Raw genomic sequence first — 16,661 nt, 5'->3', positions numbered from 1 at the left:
TTTTTAATTAATTTTTTAATTAAGAGAAATGTTTGATAGATATATTTAGACAATGAAAAAATTAAAATTTGAAATAAAATAATCAACACTACTTTGATTTTTGAAAAGTATCGTCTAAATGAAAAAAAATAAAATGTGTTAAAATTAATAGTGTATTTGGACTCAAATCATGTGCAATATGGCTCAAAATTTGAAATTGTCATCTTATAAAATTTTAACTAAACATTGATGCTAATACGAAGAAAGCGTCTCAGGCATGTGAAGAATATTAAATTTCAAATTTAAATACTCTCTACCATATTGTTATTATTTCGTTAGTTTTGTTATTTTTTGTATTCGATCTTCAATGAATTAAAAAAAAAAAAATTTTCCAAAATTCTGGGTAAAATTGAAATTTCAAATTTTTTATTTTCTCAAATTCTTTTCTTAGAATATATTTTTTTCAAAAGAATTTGAACTTTTTTTTTGAAAATAAAAGAATTTGAACTTACATGTATATTTTGTATTCGAGTGCATAAAGGAAAAAGCTCCTTATCCGTGTAAAGAACAAGCGCAGAATGGCTGCCTCAGTCTACCATTCCACTTTCTTCTTCCCCTTTCTCTGCCCATTCTCTGCAAAACTCAGTACTTCCTTTTCTCTGTCTCTCTTTGCTAATTTGAAATTACGTTACATAAATAGTTTTTCCTTTCACGAACTGTCATGAACCTGAATTAATTATGCACTGCCATCAAACTCCATTGATATTTGATGCCATTGTTTCAAATTCCAGGGCATTATCGTTCAAAAACGGAGCTATACAACACCACAAGCAACGAAGTAAGAACACAAGCACCAATGACTTTTGCAAGCAAAAAAGATACTGAAGAAGCAGGAAAGCGGCTTTATCTAGGAATGGATTTTGGGACCTCTGGCGCTAGATATGCTCTTATTGACAAGCAAGGAGCAATTTATTCTCAAGGAAAGAAGGAGTACCCTCTTTATACGGTAAGACTTTTATTTTTGAAGTTCTTATTTGTTGGAGAATTAGGTCTCAATTCACTGAAATTTCATGCAGTTTAATTGATTGCTTTTAAGTTGTCATTATGAGAATTATTTAGAACTGAAAGAGTTGAAATTGCTAAGAATTGGATTTGTATCTTTTGTGAATCATTTTGGATTTTTGTAACTTGAGTTGAAGTTTAATACCTCATGTCCTTATCATACGGAGAAAATTTCCTTTCATAGAAAGATCAGGTTTTTAGAATTTTGGCAGATTAAATTGATTAATTGCTAGGGATTGTCTTGTGGAAACTATGTGATCAGTCAAAACCTTGGCAAGAATGATTTTCCTTCATTTTCAAACTGAAGCTTCTTAATCAATTCTGTGTCTGTGCAGATGTTACCCAGTATCTTCCAGGATATACAACACAATGTGAATATTTGGAAAACAAAATGAAAATTTTAATCTCCATAATGTAATTCCAGCAAAATTTGGTTACTTGGCCAAATAGTTGAGAATCTTGTTTCTTTTGTCTAGAAAGAGTGAAGAACCAATGGATTGGGTGCGGTCTTGGAAAACAACACTCTTCTCACTGCTTGAAGATGTTCCCAGTCATCTCCGACCACTTATTGCTTCTATTTCTATTGATGGTACTTCTGCAACTACTATGATTGTAGACAGGTAAATGTTGCAGATTTATTATTATTATTTGTATATACTTGATTACAGTTTATTTTCCTGTCCAAGTAAAGGCTACATTTGAGTTAGGCATATTAATTTTTTAGTACAGCAATACAGGAGATCCATTATGCAGACCGTACCTTTACAATGAGAGTTGTGTCGATGCATTGCCAGTTGTAAAATCTATTGCTCCTGCAAACCATACAGTTTGCACTGGATCATCTACCCTATGCAAGCTTGTCTCTTGGTGGAACATTGAGGATTCAAATAAAAATTCAGCACTATTGTTGCACCAGGCCGATTGGCTTTTGTGGCTTCTTCATGGTAAACTTGGAGTGTCTGATTATAATAATGCTCTGAAGGTATTAGTCACTAACTTTTTTCAATTGGGATTTGCTTTTTAATGCTTTTATTGTACATTAATCATCCGTGATGGAAAATTCAGATATTGTTTGTTGCAGGTTGGCTATGATCCCGAACTGGATTCTTATCCACCATGGTTGCTTGCTCAACCATATTCACAGCTTTTACCTACAGTTACAGCTCCAGGAACTTCAATTGGTTGTCTAAAAGAGGATATTAGATCCCAATTTGGTATGTTTCTTTTTGTTAAATAGGTATGTAATATTTTTTTTTTCTTCTCTTGCTCTTTACATTAGTCGGAGACAATGGACAATTTAGTCTTTTTGTTTATATTTTACCGAAGGGAATGAAAAATTGGGTGAAAAATTGAGTTCAAGAGTTTATTAAATTACTATCCATTTGGTTCAGTTATTGATTGGCTTCAAGTGCCAATGATAAAAATGACTTTTCTTCATCTTGTTTCTGTCTAACAAAAATTGAGCAAACATGTTTTACTACATTTTTAAACTGCAGACTTCCTTGTTTGTTAATACTACTAGTGCCCATATAATATATTTTGATACTCCTAGTGCCAATATAAACTTCATGAGAGATGATAGCTTCCATTGCCTTTAATCAAAGTTTGGATTGACAAATCATTGGAGAATGCCATTTCAAGGCTCACAAAAGGATATCAATTATGTATTTCAGGGACAAGTTAACACTGACCATAGGACATCTGAGTTTGCTATAAATGCTACTCATGCTATTGCGTCAAATTTGCCAGTATGAAGTTATAATGTCTTTTATCTTCGTGCCTCTTCCCTCCATAAACAATGAGTTTTTGTAAAATTTTCTGCAAAATTTTCCTATTTGCTGTTACTGGACCTTAAAACTGCTTCTAAACTGGATTCTTAAGCTGCAACATATCAGATTGTATATTTTGGCAGTAGGTGTTGTGATTTGATGTATTATATAATTATCCTTGCAGGATTTCCAGAAGATTGTGTTGTATGCACAGGAACAACTGACAGTATAGCTGCTTTTCTCGCCGCACGCGCAACGCAACCTGGGAAAGCTGTAAGAAAATTATTTTTGCTCTTATTTTTATATTCATGAGAACTAGTAAACATGGCTGTTTGAATTGCTATATATATATTGGACTGGTTTTGGTGCTTTCCATGTAGGCATACATGATAAATTATTTTTCATACACGTAGAAGAATAACATGAAAGTTCTCCAGAGAACTACTTTAAATGAAGATTATCCGATTCACATTTTACTTGCATTTTCTGCATATCTCATTTAGATCATATCTTGCCACAATTATTGCATTATGGATTGCCTATTTATTTATTTATTTATTACAACTATTGTATGATTCAGATGTAGCAGCTGCCCTGCTTCTGCAATTTCTCATCTTACCACAATTATTTAGTCCAGTAAATTACAGAGCTGTTTCATATATATATATATATATATATATATATTACAGAGTATAATGGTAACAATATCTAATTCCAGGTTACCTCATTGGGTTCTACACTTGCTATTAAGCTACTGAGCACTAGCAGGATTGAAGATGCACGATTTGGGGTTTATAGCCATCGCCTTGATGATAAGTGGCTCGTTGGAGGTGCTTCAAATACTGGTGGAGCTGTTCTCAGACAACTTTTCACTGATGAGCAATTGGATAAATTGAGTGAACAGATTAACCCCATGGAAGCTTCTCCTTTAGACTACTATCCTCTGAAAGCAGCTGGTGAGAGATTTCCGGTGGCAGATCCAAATCTGGCTCCCAGGTATATAACCTTTTATCTTTTTTTTTTTTTGGGTAATTTTTGTTAGAGTCAAGAGAGCGATATCATAAATGTTTTTTGGGTAGCTATTGGAACTTCTGCATATTTGCAAATATCTTACTGATGTGCTTATAAAGGTAATAATAAGAAATAATCGTACAAAAAATCCTAAATTTTTCGCGCTTTGCAATTTTACCTTTAAGTTTTAATCGATCAATCTTACCTTAGATCAAAATTAAAAGAAAAATTATATCATTTTATTACCGAACGATTGTCCCTTGAATATATACCAGATTGTCAATTTTGTCTTTATTTTAGATTTGGTTAATGAGTCATGAGTTTGATATGTACCCACAATTTTTTTTCTAAAAAAAAAAAAAAAAAAAAAAAAAATTCTGCAGTTTATTTGATATTTGCATTCTCATGCAGATTACATCCACGACCGGAAAGTGATGTTGAATACTTGCATGGCATTTTAGAATCCATTGCACGTATAGAGGTACTAATATTGTATCTCCACTGTTCCTACCATTATTGCGCCATTAGTGACAATTGACAATGACACCTCATGTAATTTCAGGCAAAGGCCTATAGCTTATTGAAAGATATGGGAGCAACACAGGTTGAAGAAGTTTTTACAGCAGGAGGCGGTGCAAAAAATGAGAAATGGACAAAGATACGAGAGAGAGTGCTCGGCTTGCCCGTGAGCCGAGCATTGCAAACAGAGGCTGCCTATGGAGCTGCATTACTGGCATTGAAGGGTGCCCAACAGATTGTGAATTGATTGCATAATGAAAATAGGTGAGGAAAATGTCCTGAGAAATTATCAAGTACAACCAGTATTAGTTATTTGCATGTAGATTGATGGCAAAGAGAAGAAAGCCAACTTTCGTTAGAAAAATTTAGTCATATAAATCATATTCATGTTCTAAGTATAAAGTTCCATCTTGGTTTCATTTTTTTTAGCTGCAAAATGATTATAGAATAGCTTATACTTAATGAGGTACTGTCTGAAATTTGTTTATAATTCAAAGGTGGATTTATTAAATTAACAACTAAATTTTAGTCCGAAACTAGTTGAGATTTGCTATATGAATCATTTGTTCTAACATCTGCTATATTCAAAATAATAGTAACACGTGGATTTATTAAATTACTTATAAAAAAATTAAATAAATTTTTATTAAACAAGAAAATAATTGTACACATTTGTTGAGAGAAATGAACTTGATGAAAGAGTGTTTATGTAAATTATTCTCAATCACATTACAAGCTTTAGATGGTTGTCTACTTATACAAGTAAACTAAAAAATAAAAAATAAAAATAGTAGAAAGGCTAGAATGTCAAATATTGCATATTGTACAAGACAGAACTTGATAGTTGTACAATATTTGACATTCTAACATTATTGGGACAAATATGAAATTTTGTACAAGACTTTCTTTTGAGAAGAATATTGTACAAGACTTGATAGTTGCACAATTTGATAGTTTTACAATATTTGAAATTCTAACAACATTAAACTACTTCAGATCTTTATTTTTTTCTCAAATATATTAACAAAACGCATAGCAAATACAAGGTTGTGTAAAAAGAATAATTTCATCCGACAAAATATATTTTTGTTTGGACTCTCTATGCATGGCCATGTAGCATTTAAGTTGGACGTGGTCGGAGTGTACTGGAGTTTTAGATACTGGTGATTATAGAAAAAAAAAAAAAAATAGCGGTAAATTTTGACCATTTTTATAATTGGTTAATTTTATTCCATTCCATAAATTCAAATTTCTGTTGTCTCGTCCCAAAAAATAACTCATTAACCCATCTTATTGTATCTTAATCTCTCCGAACCATCAGATACCATCCATCTAAACAACAAAAAAAGTAAGGATCCAATCTAGGATCATAATATTAAATGATAAAATCTGAAATAGAAATGTCAAAAAACAAATAATTGAAAAAAAAAAAAAAAGATGGAGACTCTCTCCATTTTGATAGATTAACATAAGGTGGTAAAATTTTGCTAGCGTTTAACTGTTACTTTTTCATGAAAAGTTAATCTTAAATGAGTTAAATTTTTATAAAATACTATTTATACACATTTAAAAATTAATTTAAATATTATATTATCGAGCACTATAAAAAATAATGCTTAGTTAATTCAAATATTATGTTAAAATATTAGGTTAAAAAACACCCTTAAAAATCGGGATTTAGCGTTTTAATTAATAAAAAAGTTAAAAGCCCCAAACATAGCAAAGAACAGTCCTTCCTAACCAATTCGCTAACCCAAAAGCCTTTGGCAATCTTTAAAACGTGACCGTATTCTGCCATGTAAGAACTGTTAGATTAGAGGTAACATTTATTTTTCAGTTTGACAAATTGTTGGCTAATCTATTTTTAGTTTAGCACTTAGAGGAATAATCAGACGATATGCTTATACAGAATTTGGATAGTCATAACCAGTGTTTATAGCTTAGCAGCAACCGTTGGATTAGATTAAATAAATAAAATTCCCAGTTTGCGGTGGGGAATGGGTGGTTGTGGGGTCCAGCGAAGCCCTGCAAGGAGACATTTCTGTAAGGAAACAGAACATTCGGCGTCAGAGACAGACACAGATTCATAAATGAGTAAGTGAAGAAAATAGAGAAACAAATCTATGCATTAAATGAGAAGCAATCATGGGAGATTTTCTCTTTGACACTCACCCAACTCTCCACCGCCAATTCGTCAATTCCTATTTCCCTAGTTACTTGCTAGCCATTTTCCTTTATTCTTCAAAACCCAAACCCAAAGTTTAAAATACTCTGTAATTGTTCAATATTTACATAATTGGGTTCCAAACCCAAATAACCCTCCTCGTAAGAAATGTCTTCTTCTCCTTTTATTCTCTGGACTATTGGCCTGGGCTTGCATAATTGGGCCTTGTGAATTGGACCGGCTTCATCACTTCCCTCACCATACTTAAGCCGTAATTTCCTTTCAATCAATTAATGACTCCGATGAATACAAGACAAAAAAAAATTATGCCAAATTTTCAATTATATATATATATATATATAAAGAAAAAAACTGTCTAGACCGGCCCATAGCCGAGACCAAATTATTAAAATTAAAAATTTTTTAAAAAATATTTTGATTTTTTTTTCCTTTTGAATATATAAATAGAAATACACTTATTTCAATAAAAATTTTTAATTAATTTTTATTGATTAAGCATATAAGTGAATTATAAATATTCTTTTTAAAAAAATATGTTTAATTTAATTGATATAGAATGTAAGTGAAATTATGGATTCGATGAAGGTAAGTTTTTCTTCCATATATATATATATATATATATATATATATATATAAACACCCACCTTTCCTGGCATTATCACTCATGATTTCCTTACGACAAAAGGAGAAATTAGAAACCCCAACCCTCTTTTCCTCGCACCGGAAAGAAAGAGAAACCCTTAAGACCTCTCTTTTATTTGTAATGCTAATGCCTCTGTTTAGCCCAAAAACTTACGGAGCTCTCACATAATCTCTGTTTCGCTCCATTCTCCTCCATATAAATAATTCAATACAACCCTTATTTTTAAGCTTTTCTTCGAAAACATGGCTTCCATGGTAGTTCCAAAAAGCTTAAACCCAGAAGCCCCTGAATTTTTTCCTAATTACTACTATAATCCACAAAATCAAATCACCCAATTTTTCTATTACGTTAATTCTCCAATCTTTGCCTCTCCAGCTCCTGATCCCCGTAGTTACTATTCTGCCCCTCCACCTTCTTCTCCTTATGTTTGCTACCCTAATAAGAACGAAACCCTAGTCTCACCCACTGTACCAACTGTGACTGAACCAAGCCCTGTAATTACGGTTTCTGGCCAAACCCATTTGGTGCATGAACCCCAGGTGGGAACACAAGTGGTGGCTCCTCGAGGAGGAGAAAGAGAAGAAGGTGGGTTTTGTGGGAACAGGAGAGGTCGTGGGATTTTTAATGGAAGGCAAAAAGGGTATTATGGTCATAATCAGAAAAAAAGTTTGAAGCAACAAGAATGGAAGGCTAAAAGTGATGATGGTGACGATGATGGTTATAAAAATTTCAAGAAGATTGGGTCTAGTAGTAGAAGACATGCAAAAAGATCTTGTTCGAGACAACATTATTCATTTGTACCCATTGGTCCTGATCAAGAAAATACTACTGTTATGATTAGGAATATACCTAATAGATACTCGTATGGTGGCAAAAACTCTTCATATTCTCTTTCGTAGTTTATATGTTCCTTTGCATGTATCTTTTGGCAAAATTAATCTCATTTATTGTTGTTCGTTTTTTGCAGGAGAGAGCTTTTAATGGAGTTTCTTGATGATCACTGCATGCAAGAGAATGAAAAGGTTAAAATAAAGAATGAGACAATTGTGTCAGCCTTTGATTTCTTGTATCTTCCTATGGACTTTGAGTACGTTTTCTCTTTTTAGTTTACACTACTTCATTTAATGCTTATTTCATTTTTATAAAGGGTTTTTTTCTTTTTCTTTTTTGTTCTTCAAAATAGTAAGACGTTGTTTCTTGGAAAACCAACTGAGAAAAAGAAGTTAAATTCACATTTTGCACTTTATTTTCTCTTAAAACATCAAACAGGAAAACTAAAATAGAAAAATACAGGCATACCAAACATCCCCTAATATTTGCCTCTTGTGGCTTTTCGTATATTGCAGAAACAAAGCCAACAAGGGCTACGCCTTTGTGAACTTCACAGAGCCAAAAGCCGCATGGAAGTTTAACATAGCAGTTCATAACAAGCGTTGGAATCTTTTCCAATCAACCAAGATTTGTGAAATAGCCAGTGCAAGAATCCAGGTAAAAAATATACATAAACATAAACTGACCTAATGCTTCGGTTTCTTGCAAAAATAAGCCCAACCCACTTTTCTCTTTTTTTCCCATTCTCTTTTATTTCTTTAATTTACTTATCTTATTTGTATTTGAAAATGTGATGTATATATCTATATAAATCAGGGAAAGAAGGAGCTGGTGAGGCATTTTGAGAGCTCTGTGTTTGAGTGCGAAAGAGATGATTATCTTCCCGTATGCTTTAGTCCTCCTCGTGATGGTTCAAAGGTGACTGTGAAGGAAACGATAGTAGGGAGACGTATCGGTAAGTGGTAACCAAATCTAGATCATTAGATTGTGGTGGCCATGATTGGACAACATCAGTTTCTGCATATTGCTTATCTTATATAGCTTGTGTCAGTTAGTTCTATAACTAGTTGAGGAAGTTTCAGTTTTTTTCTGTTTTTCTAGTTCCATTAGGTATGCTATTGCTTATGCAAGTTTCTTTTGCTAATGATGTAATATTAGGTAAATTAGGGTGCTGCCTCTAGTTTATAGGGTAAATGCTAGGAGCTAGCTGTTGTGAAGATCAAGAGAGGGTGGATACTGGCACTTGGTACTTTGGAAGGGCAGGTGGTGGGATTCACCCTTCTTAGTTTAATTTTCTTTTTTAATGTATGAATGTGCAATGTAATGGCATGACATGGTTTTTAGACGGTGGAATACAAAAACATCGTTTGCCCCTATAAACTTGCCAAAAAAGTTTTGTGTTCTCCTCTATTTTCAATTTCTATAAGTTTTGTGTTCACCTTTTTTATTTATTTATTTCTAAAGTGTTCTATTTCTAAAGTGACTTGTGTCATCTTAAATTTTAATTTTTTATAACTGTACACCTGGTCAGATTAGTAAATTAGGTGTCCAACACGCCCGCGGATGATGTGGATAATTATGTTTCCAAGTCACCATTAATTTTGCCACATGTATATGCAATAAAAAATTTATGAATTGAACCAAATCAGCAACTAAACCCAAAATCCCTCCTTCCCCTTCCTGATCGCATCACAACTTCGATCGAGATGTGACGTTGCATATTCCTTTTCTATGCAGCGCCACCACCACAAACCTAGCAGCAGCACCTCCACAATAATGAAATACCAGTTTCTTGACTCCTTTCAATAACAATAATGCACCACCCACCATCAGATCCACTCGTCTTCTTATCCAATCTTTCTATTCCTCTATTAGATCAAAACTACTGAATCTTTTCTGGGTTCTATTACTTGTTCTGCTATTTCTTTCTCTTTTACTTCTTTGTGGTTAATGGGTTTTTTTTCTTTTTTCCTCTATCGCGTACCATGGATCAAGAAAATGAAAAGAAAAAAAAAAAAAAGAAGAAGAAAAAGAGAGAACAAAAACAAGAAGAGGGGAGAGACAATGGAGTTCTTTTGTTTGAGTTTTTTGTGCAATTTTTTCTCTTTCTTGTTTTAATTCTTTGATTGGTGGATCGTGTGATCTAATTTCCCTTTCTTTTGGCGTTCCAGTGACCTGAGCTGAAGCCGCACCGACCACCGCTATAATCAATTCCGGCCACCGCAGCAGAGAGATGAGATTTTAGTTTGGGAATAACCCAAATCTTTGCAAAAAGAAAATAGGATGAGAGAGAAAAAAATAAATTTAATAATATTGTAATTAATTTAGTAACAAAAAATAGTTTTTTAATAATATAAAATGTCATCTAGTAATATTTTACAATTTCAAGCGCAGGGAAAAAATTTGTTTTTGCGTGATTGGATTAATAAGGGTGTGATGTTAACAATTTTACAACTTTATCGTGTTACAAGGTTATTTTGAAAGTAAAAAGGATCACAAAACTTTTTTGCTCTAGTTCAGGAGGCAAATGATATATTCAGCCGTTTTTAAATTATCTTTCCTAATTTGGCCGATATATATAAATAACTCCTGAAGTTTCACGAAAAAAATCTTGTGACTCTTGTATTTTCAAAGTAATCTTATGATATTTAAATTTTACGTTTTGTAATTTATATACGCCTGAACAGAGTAAAAAGTATGAAATGAATCGCACGCTCGATGACGTGGATTAATGGCAATCTGGATGTTAATTATGTTGAATGTCATCTCACCTTAGTTAGTTAGTTAGTTTAGCTTTCTTTAAATTTCTCAATTTCTTTTTGTTCTTTTTCCTGAAACTTCCTTCCTTAATACACCGACAAGTAAATCTCCAATGCTGCTGGTTTGTCTGATTTTCATTTTGTTTGTTTGATCGATTGAGAAGAAGCTGAGAGTCAAAGGAATATCTTGTGAGTTCATGAATCGTTAGCTGTTGCTTTATCATTAGTCCAAAGAGGGAAAGAAAAGAAATTGAGTTCCACATGGATTGTTAATGCTGATTTGAATAAAGAAGTGAAAATTTTCAGACAATATGGCTTTCAGATTAGTTTTTGTATATAGGATGATGATTCATTTTAGTTTTTGTGTAGATTCATTTTCTTTAGCTAGATTGTTATGACTCTTAGTTCGAATTTTTCTTTTCAACGACAATCAACAATTATTATTATTATTTTGTTTTTGTCATTTTCCTTTAGTAAATTCATGGGTTTCAGATTACTTTTCTTAAGCAAATTATAATTTTTGACAGAATATCCGGTTTGTTTTCTGAAGAAATTATTTACCTAACCCATATAGATGTTGAGTAGATAAGATCTTATCTATATGATATCCTTTTTTTTTTTCATGAAAATTAACTCTGTTATCCTTAATTATTCTCAATTAACTTAATTAACATGACCTCCTTAATTATGTTATATAAAGTGCCACGTATTATGCTATCAGGTCACCTAACTTGCTGCATTGCGTCTGTATAGATTACAAAATGTAAAATTCAAGATCCACAGGGTCATCTTGAAAATAAAGGAGGCTGCGAGACTTTTTGGTGAAAGTATAGAGAGCGATTTATATATCCGGTCTCTCTATTTTTCAAATATTTTAGCATATGCCTAAAGAGTAAAAAGAGGTAAGAAAAAGGAATAATACTCGATTTTTATTCTTTTTCCATTTGCTTTTCTTTCTAGATTGGAATAATACTCGAATTTTGCTTGAACTTGTTTAGAATATGCAATTTGATATAGATGTTTAAGGCAGAAATTGCAGAACACATCAATTAATGCCTATTGGAAAAAAAAAAAAAAAGTTATATTCTGGTTTAAAAGGGCCATTTTGAATAAAACAGGCTAGGGCTAATGATTCAACTTTTTATTTCGTGAGGCTTTTACAATTTTTTAGCTAATTTTTTTAATTTTTTTTTTTTTTTTCTGTCATCTGTTCGAAGTGTTATAATAATGGTTATTTCATGTTAATAGATGTGTACGGCCATTCGGCTTATTCATAGGTTTAATGTATAAATTTGATATAGAGATTATCTTTGTGGTCTTTAAATTTTTATGCTTTTTGTAATAATTATGTTCCTCTTTTAAATGAAAGTATAGAATTATAATTGAATTTCTATACAATTCTTTTTATTTTGACGAAGAAATTGAAGGGATTGAAATGTAACGGTGTATAATTATTATTGAAACGTAAAATTATACGATTATCATTGAATTTTGTAAAATTTAAGGGCAACAAAGAAAATGGTATCCATTTATACATTTCCATGACCTATTTTTTTAAGGTTTTCATGACCTATTTGTTAAGGTAAAAATTTAAGACGTTTAAGAAATTTAATAATCCATAGGCCAACTTTTCTTTAACTCGTTTCTAATTATAGTCTTAGAAGGTAGAAGATGATAGTTTTAAAGTTCTCTATTCTATTCCTATTTTCGTGTATATTTATATGGATAAATATGTTGTTATTTCTATTAATCAAATTTTGAAGTGAATAAATAATTTAAATAAATTGAACCGTTCAACTACAAACCTTACTCTCTCCCCGGTTCATATATGTTATCTAATGGAAATTTAAGATGGGCTTAAGTTAAAAAATAAAAATCAATATTTAGAGGGCAAAATTAAAAAAGAAAATAAAAATTTTAAGTTAGGAAGACGAGAGAAAAGATAGTAAGAGGAGAAAATGGAGAAAGTAATTATCGATGCATTTAAGTTTGTATGTCTTGAATTTCGTAACTTTTACAATAATATCATATTATAACTATTATACGAATTTTTTTAAAGGTAAATAATAATATTAATATTATTATTATTATTACATTATAACTATTATAAGGGTTTGAGGAATATACTTAAAGAAAATATTATCCATATAGTTTTACAATACAATTTCTATGATATACAATCTGTATAGTATATCATGTGCGGGCCCTTTCAACTTAGTTTGTGTTCTTCATGGGCTCTGGGCCTTGGGCTTGCCATCTGCGCTTGAAATTAGACCGGAAACAATATTGATCGAGTAATAACATGCAATAAGAGTGAATCTTTTAAAATATATACGTGTGTTATTGGACTAACCTATCTTTAATTGGCTTAACATTTTATATATATATATAATTATAGCATATTTCAGATTTTTAAATTTTAGTTCTAAAAATATCATTTTGACTGAAATTACTAAAATAATATTATTTTTATTAGTTATTTATCTAATTACCCTTTTCTTTTTTAAAACCTACCGTTTGTTAGACATTTCGTTTTTTTTTTTTCTGTTTTTTCTTCTTTTTGTTTTTCCGGGGAAAATTATAATATGATCCATGTGATTTGTTGTGAAACACAATTAGTGCGTTTCTATCTTTTTAAAAATGTACCAATTTGTTCTTATATTTTACTTTTGTTATACTATTAGGTCATTATCTCCATTTTTTGCATCTAATTCCATTAAGAACAAGAAAACATAAATGTCGTAGGAGAGATACTATAATATTATATAAAAAAAGTACAGTACGGTTTTTATAGTTTGAAAAATACAACTAGTCCGTTCTTGTATTTTTAAAAATAAAATGGGTATTTTCATTATTTTAGAAAGTACTTAACGAAAAAATGTAAAAATTATACGGAATGACCTTATAGCCTGATGAAAGTAAAATATAATGATGTTTTAATCTATTTTTAAAAATATATGGACAAACTAACTGTATGTCGTAAACCACATGGATCATAGTGTAATTTTTTTTTCTTTTTTTCTTTTTGTGTAAACCATCAATGTCCAGACCTAATTATTAAGGACTGCCTAATCTAATTTGGGACTTAGTCACAGTTAAGACTCTTCGCCTCTCTCTATAGGTATGTTTAGTGTGACATCCTACCGAGTCGAGTCTTTGCATAGTCGAGTCTTTGCATAGAGTCGAGTCGAGTCGAGTCGAGTTGAACCAAACCCGGTTAGGGTAGAATGGGATTAATAGTAGACTTACTTGATTGAGAGAAAAAGAGCAAAGTGTAAGGATTAGGATTTAATGGCATTAAAAGAACAAGCTTGAGTATTAAGTTGTAGCTTTTACCCAATTGAGGTACCATGTAGTAAGTTTCCATCATTTATCTTGATTTTGTGATGACTTACCCGTAATCATCATTTTACTTTCCCATTGTTCATCTTTATCTTCATCTTCTTCATCTCCTTCATTTCCTTTATTTCTCCATCCAATTAGGCAACCTCAAATTTCTCCAAGTAAGTAGAATTACTTGCAGCTTATTGTTATTCAGTCTCTACTTGAGTGATATTGTAGATAAGTTGTAAGAATTTTGATGTGTATAGGAGAAGGGAGTTCAAAGAGTGTAGAGAAGAGAAGCTAGAACAGAGCTCACGCGTTTTTGGAGTAAAGGTTTGATATCTCTTGATTTTTATTATTGTCTTTGCATGAGAATTTGTGTGGTGTGTTGCTATTGAGACAATATATTGCTTCATGTTGGAGAATGGTAGTGGTGAGAAAACAGGGGAGGTATTGAGTTTATGTTGAAAACAGGGGAGGACTTCATCTTGATTTTGACCCCATTTAATGAGGGAATTAGGAAGTGTCATAGAAGAGTTATTTGTTCCTCTATGTGTTAGCTTTGCATGGGTTTTTGAATCACCCAAATTGGATTTGTATATTGAGAGATATAACCAAAAGAGTGCAGACTGCGCAGGCTGGAAACGCGTCGCGACCTGGCACTGCGTAGGCTGGAAGCACGTCGCGCGCTCGCGACTTTGCACTGCGCGCGCGCGACTTCCACTTCAAACTCTCTGACTCTCAATTGGCACATTACGCGCTCGCGACTCTCAAGTGCGCGCTCGCGAAGTTGGCCCTTGGCCTGGAAGCGCTTGCGACTTGCACTGCGCGCTCGCGTAGTTGGCATGAAAACTCACTGTCTCTCATTTTGCACATTACGCGATCGCGACTTCCATGTGCGCTCTCGCGACTTTCACCTGAAACTTACTGTCTCTCATTTGGCACACTACGCGCTCGCGACATTCAAGTACGCGATCGCAACTTGTGCCTGATAACACACTGTCTCTTATTTTCTGTATCTCGCGCTCGCGACTTCCACAGGCGCGCTCGCGACTTGGCTTTTCCTGCATTTTTGGACTTTCTTTTTCTATGTAATTGGGTTCTTTGCTCAACTTGTATGCATCCAATCATTTCAAAACAAAAAGACAACATTAGAACATGTATCAAAACAACATCCAAGCATGCAAATGATGTGAAATCATATGAACATTATAATTTATGAAGTGATGAACTATTACTATGATGTTGTATTATACATTTGACATACCAACATTATGCTCCTTTGAGGTTAGGTAGAAACCATGTCGATAAGGCCATGTCGCGACATAGGATAGCAGATCTGCGCCTCATACAGTTTGTTACTCCGGCTACAGGCCGTTGAGTGGATATGATTATATATGGGTCATAGCAACCAAGTATACAGTATTCATCCAGTTTATACAGTTTTCTTATCACCTCGGTTTCGCTATAACCTTATGGAGCCATACAGATATCTGACATAACATTGCATAAATTATACAGATAAATGAAAGATATCATGATATGTGTGCTTATATGTGCCTTGTGTGCCTACATGATTCTTTATATACAAGTATGTGCTTTATTGTTTCTTTCCTTGTTGAGATATCCACTGAGCTTTATTTGCTCAGCGAGTTACCTGTTTAACTCGCAGGTTTTAAGACTAGTCCGTAGAGGGTCCGTTTACAACTGCTGCCATTCATCTGTAGAAGACTCTGTCTTCAGGGTAGAAACTCATTTTGTTATTCTTTTTATGGCATGTACAGGGCACACAGTTGGGCCCAATCCATTTTGTAACTAGTATCATGTCTTGTAAAGATTATAGACAGTATTAATATAACAGCATCAGCATGCTAGTATGTTCATATACAGGATGATGTCAGCATGACAGGACATACAGTCAACCAGTTTGTAGCGTCTCGTCTCGGTTTATTCGGGTTTACGGGTGGACCGAGAAGGGATGTTATATTTAGTGCAGATCGAATCCAAAAATTTCTTCCACATATCCAATTTACATCATCAACTACGCCACAATTCATAAATTTTCTTGTTGTTTTCTTTGGCAGTCATGAATTATGCTTCGATGGCAAGACCGGCATAAGAGTCATGGTTGCAGGCAATCGCTTCACTGGACTTGATTTTGTTTTTGTGATTTTGTTCTTCTTCTTATTTTTTATTATAATTGATAGGGAAATCGATTCAAACTATGATATAAAGTATTTATGGAAATAAAAGTAAAAAAAAAAAAGAAATTCGTTCAATTCAATTGAAAAAGAGCATTTTTTTTTTTTTTTTGTAAATTTTAATATTTAGTATAGATTCTACTTTGACTTTAATAATTTTTACTTCGATTATGGCTTCTTTTTTTATTTTCACACGTTTTTTCACAAAGGAATAGCAAAATGTTCTGAATTTATTGGGACGCAACACAAACAAGACAAAAGATTCTACTGTAGAAATTAAACATTATTAATTCGCTAATTAAAGTTTTTTTTGAACGATTTAAGTAATTTGCTTGAACCGAGAACTATATTACTAGGGATGAGGCTAGGTCGATATTT

At 32.5% G+C, this 16,661-nt stretch overlaps 2 protein-coding genes across 3 annotated transcripts; both read left to right on the top strand.

The window, feature by feature from the left end:
- The first annotated feature begins 498 nt into the window (after positions 1–498).
- XK-1 (xylulose kinase-1) lies at positions 499–4,759 on the top strand. Of its 2 annotated transcripts, XM_012211800.4 has the most exons (9): positions 499–624; positions 771–985; positions 1,522–1,661; positions 1,771–2,023; positions 2,123–2,255; positions 2,995–3,083; positions 3,529–3,806; positions 4,233–4,302; positions 4,384–4,759. In XM_012211800.4, exons 1-9 carry the CDS (start codon positions 558–560, stop codon positions 4,585–4,587), a joined length of 1,449 nt encoding a protein of 482 aa, XP_012067190.1. In that variant the 5' UTR covers positions 499–557; the 3' UTR covers positions 4,588–4,759. The 2 variants fall into 2 exon arrangements, with proteins under 2 accessions (XP_012067190.1, XP_012067191.1); XM_012211801.4 differs by lacking the exon at positions 499–624 and having other exon boundaries at positions 631–985; positions 1,518–1,661.
- A 2,455-nt stretch (positions 4,760–7,214) lies between these two features.
- Positions 7,215–9,399, top strand: LOC105630349 (uncharacterized). Its single transcript, XM_037636739.2, has 4 exons — positions 7,215–8,030; positions 8,136–8,255; positions 8,515–8,656; positions 8,816–9,399. The coding sequence occupies exons 1-4, from the start codon at positions 7,411–7,413 to the stop codon at positions 8,963–8,965; spliced, it is 1,032 nt and encodes a 343-aa protein (XP_037492667.2). The 5' UTR covers positions 7,215–7,410; the 3' UTR covers positions 8,966–9,399.
- Positions 9,400–16,661: the final 7,262 nt, after the last annotated feature.

This window comes from Jatropha curcas, chromosome 1, assembly GCF_041381405.1.
Source record: "Jatropha curcas cultivar XTBG-Jc1 chromosome 1, XTBG_Jcur_1.0, whole genome shotgun sequence".
Lineage (NCBI taxonomy): Eukaryota > Viridiplantae > Streptophyta > Magnoliopsida > Malpighiales > Euphorbiaceae > Jatropha > Jatropha curcas.
The sequence above is the reverse complement of the archived record's forward strand: the minus strand, read 5'-3'. Positions and strand labels throughout refer to the sequence as shown.

Bases quoted from the DNA above. Each gene is read 5' to 3' on its own strand.
- XK-1 (XM_012211800.4), top strand. From the start codon at position 558: ATGGCTGCCTCAGTCTACCATTCCACTTTCTTCTTCCCCTTTCTCTGC. The intron at 625-770 runs GTACTTCCTTTT...TTCAAATTCCAG, and splicing joins CCCATTCTCTGCAAAACTCA to GGCATTATCGTTCAAAAACG. The intron at 1,662-1,770 runs GTAAATGTTGCA...TTTTTAGTACAG, and splicing joins ACTACTATGATTGTAGACAG to CAATACAGGAGATCCATTAT.
- LOC105630349 (XM_037636739.2), top strand. From the start codon at position 7,411: ATGGCTTCCATGGTAGTTCCAAAAAGCTTAAACCCAGAAGCCCCTGAA. The intron at 8,256-8,514 runs GTACGTTTTCTC...CGTATATTGCAG, and splicing joins TATCTTCCTATGGACTTTGA to AAACAAAGCCAACAAGGGCT. The intron at 8,657-8,815 runs GTAAAAAATATA...TATATAAATCAG, and splicing joins TAGCCAGTGCAAGAATCCAG to GGAAAGAAGGAGCTGGTGAG.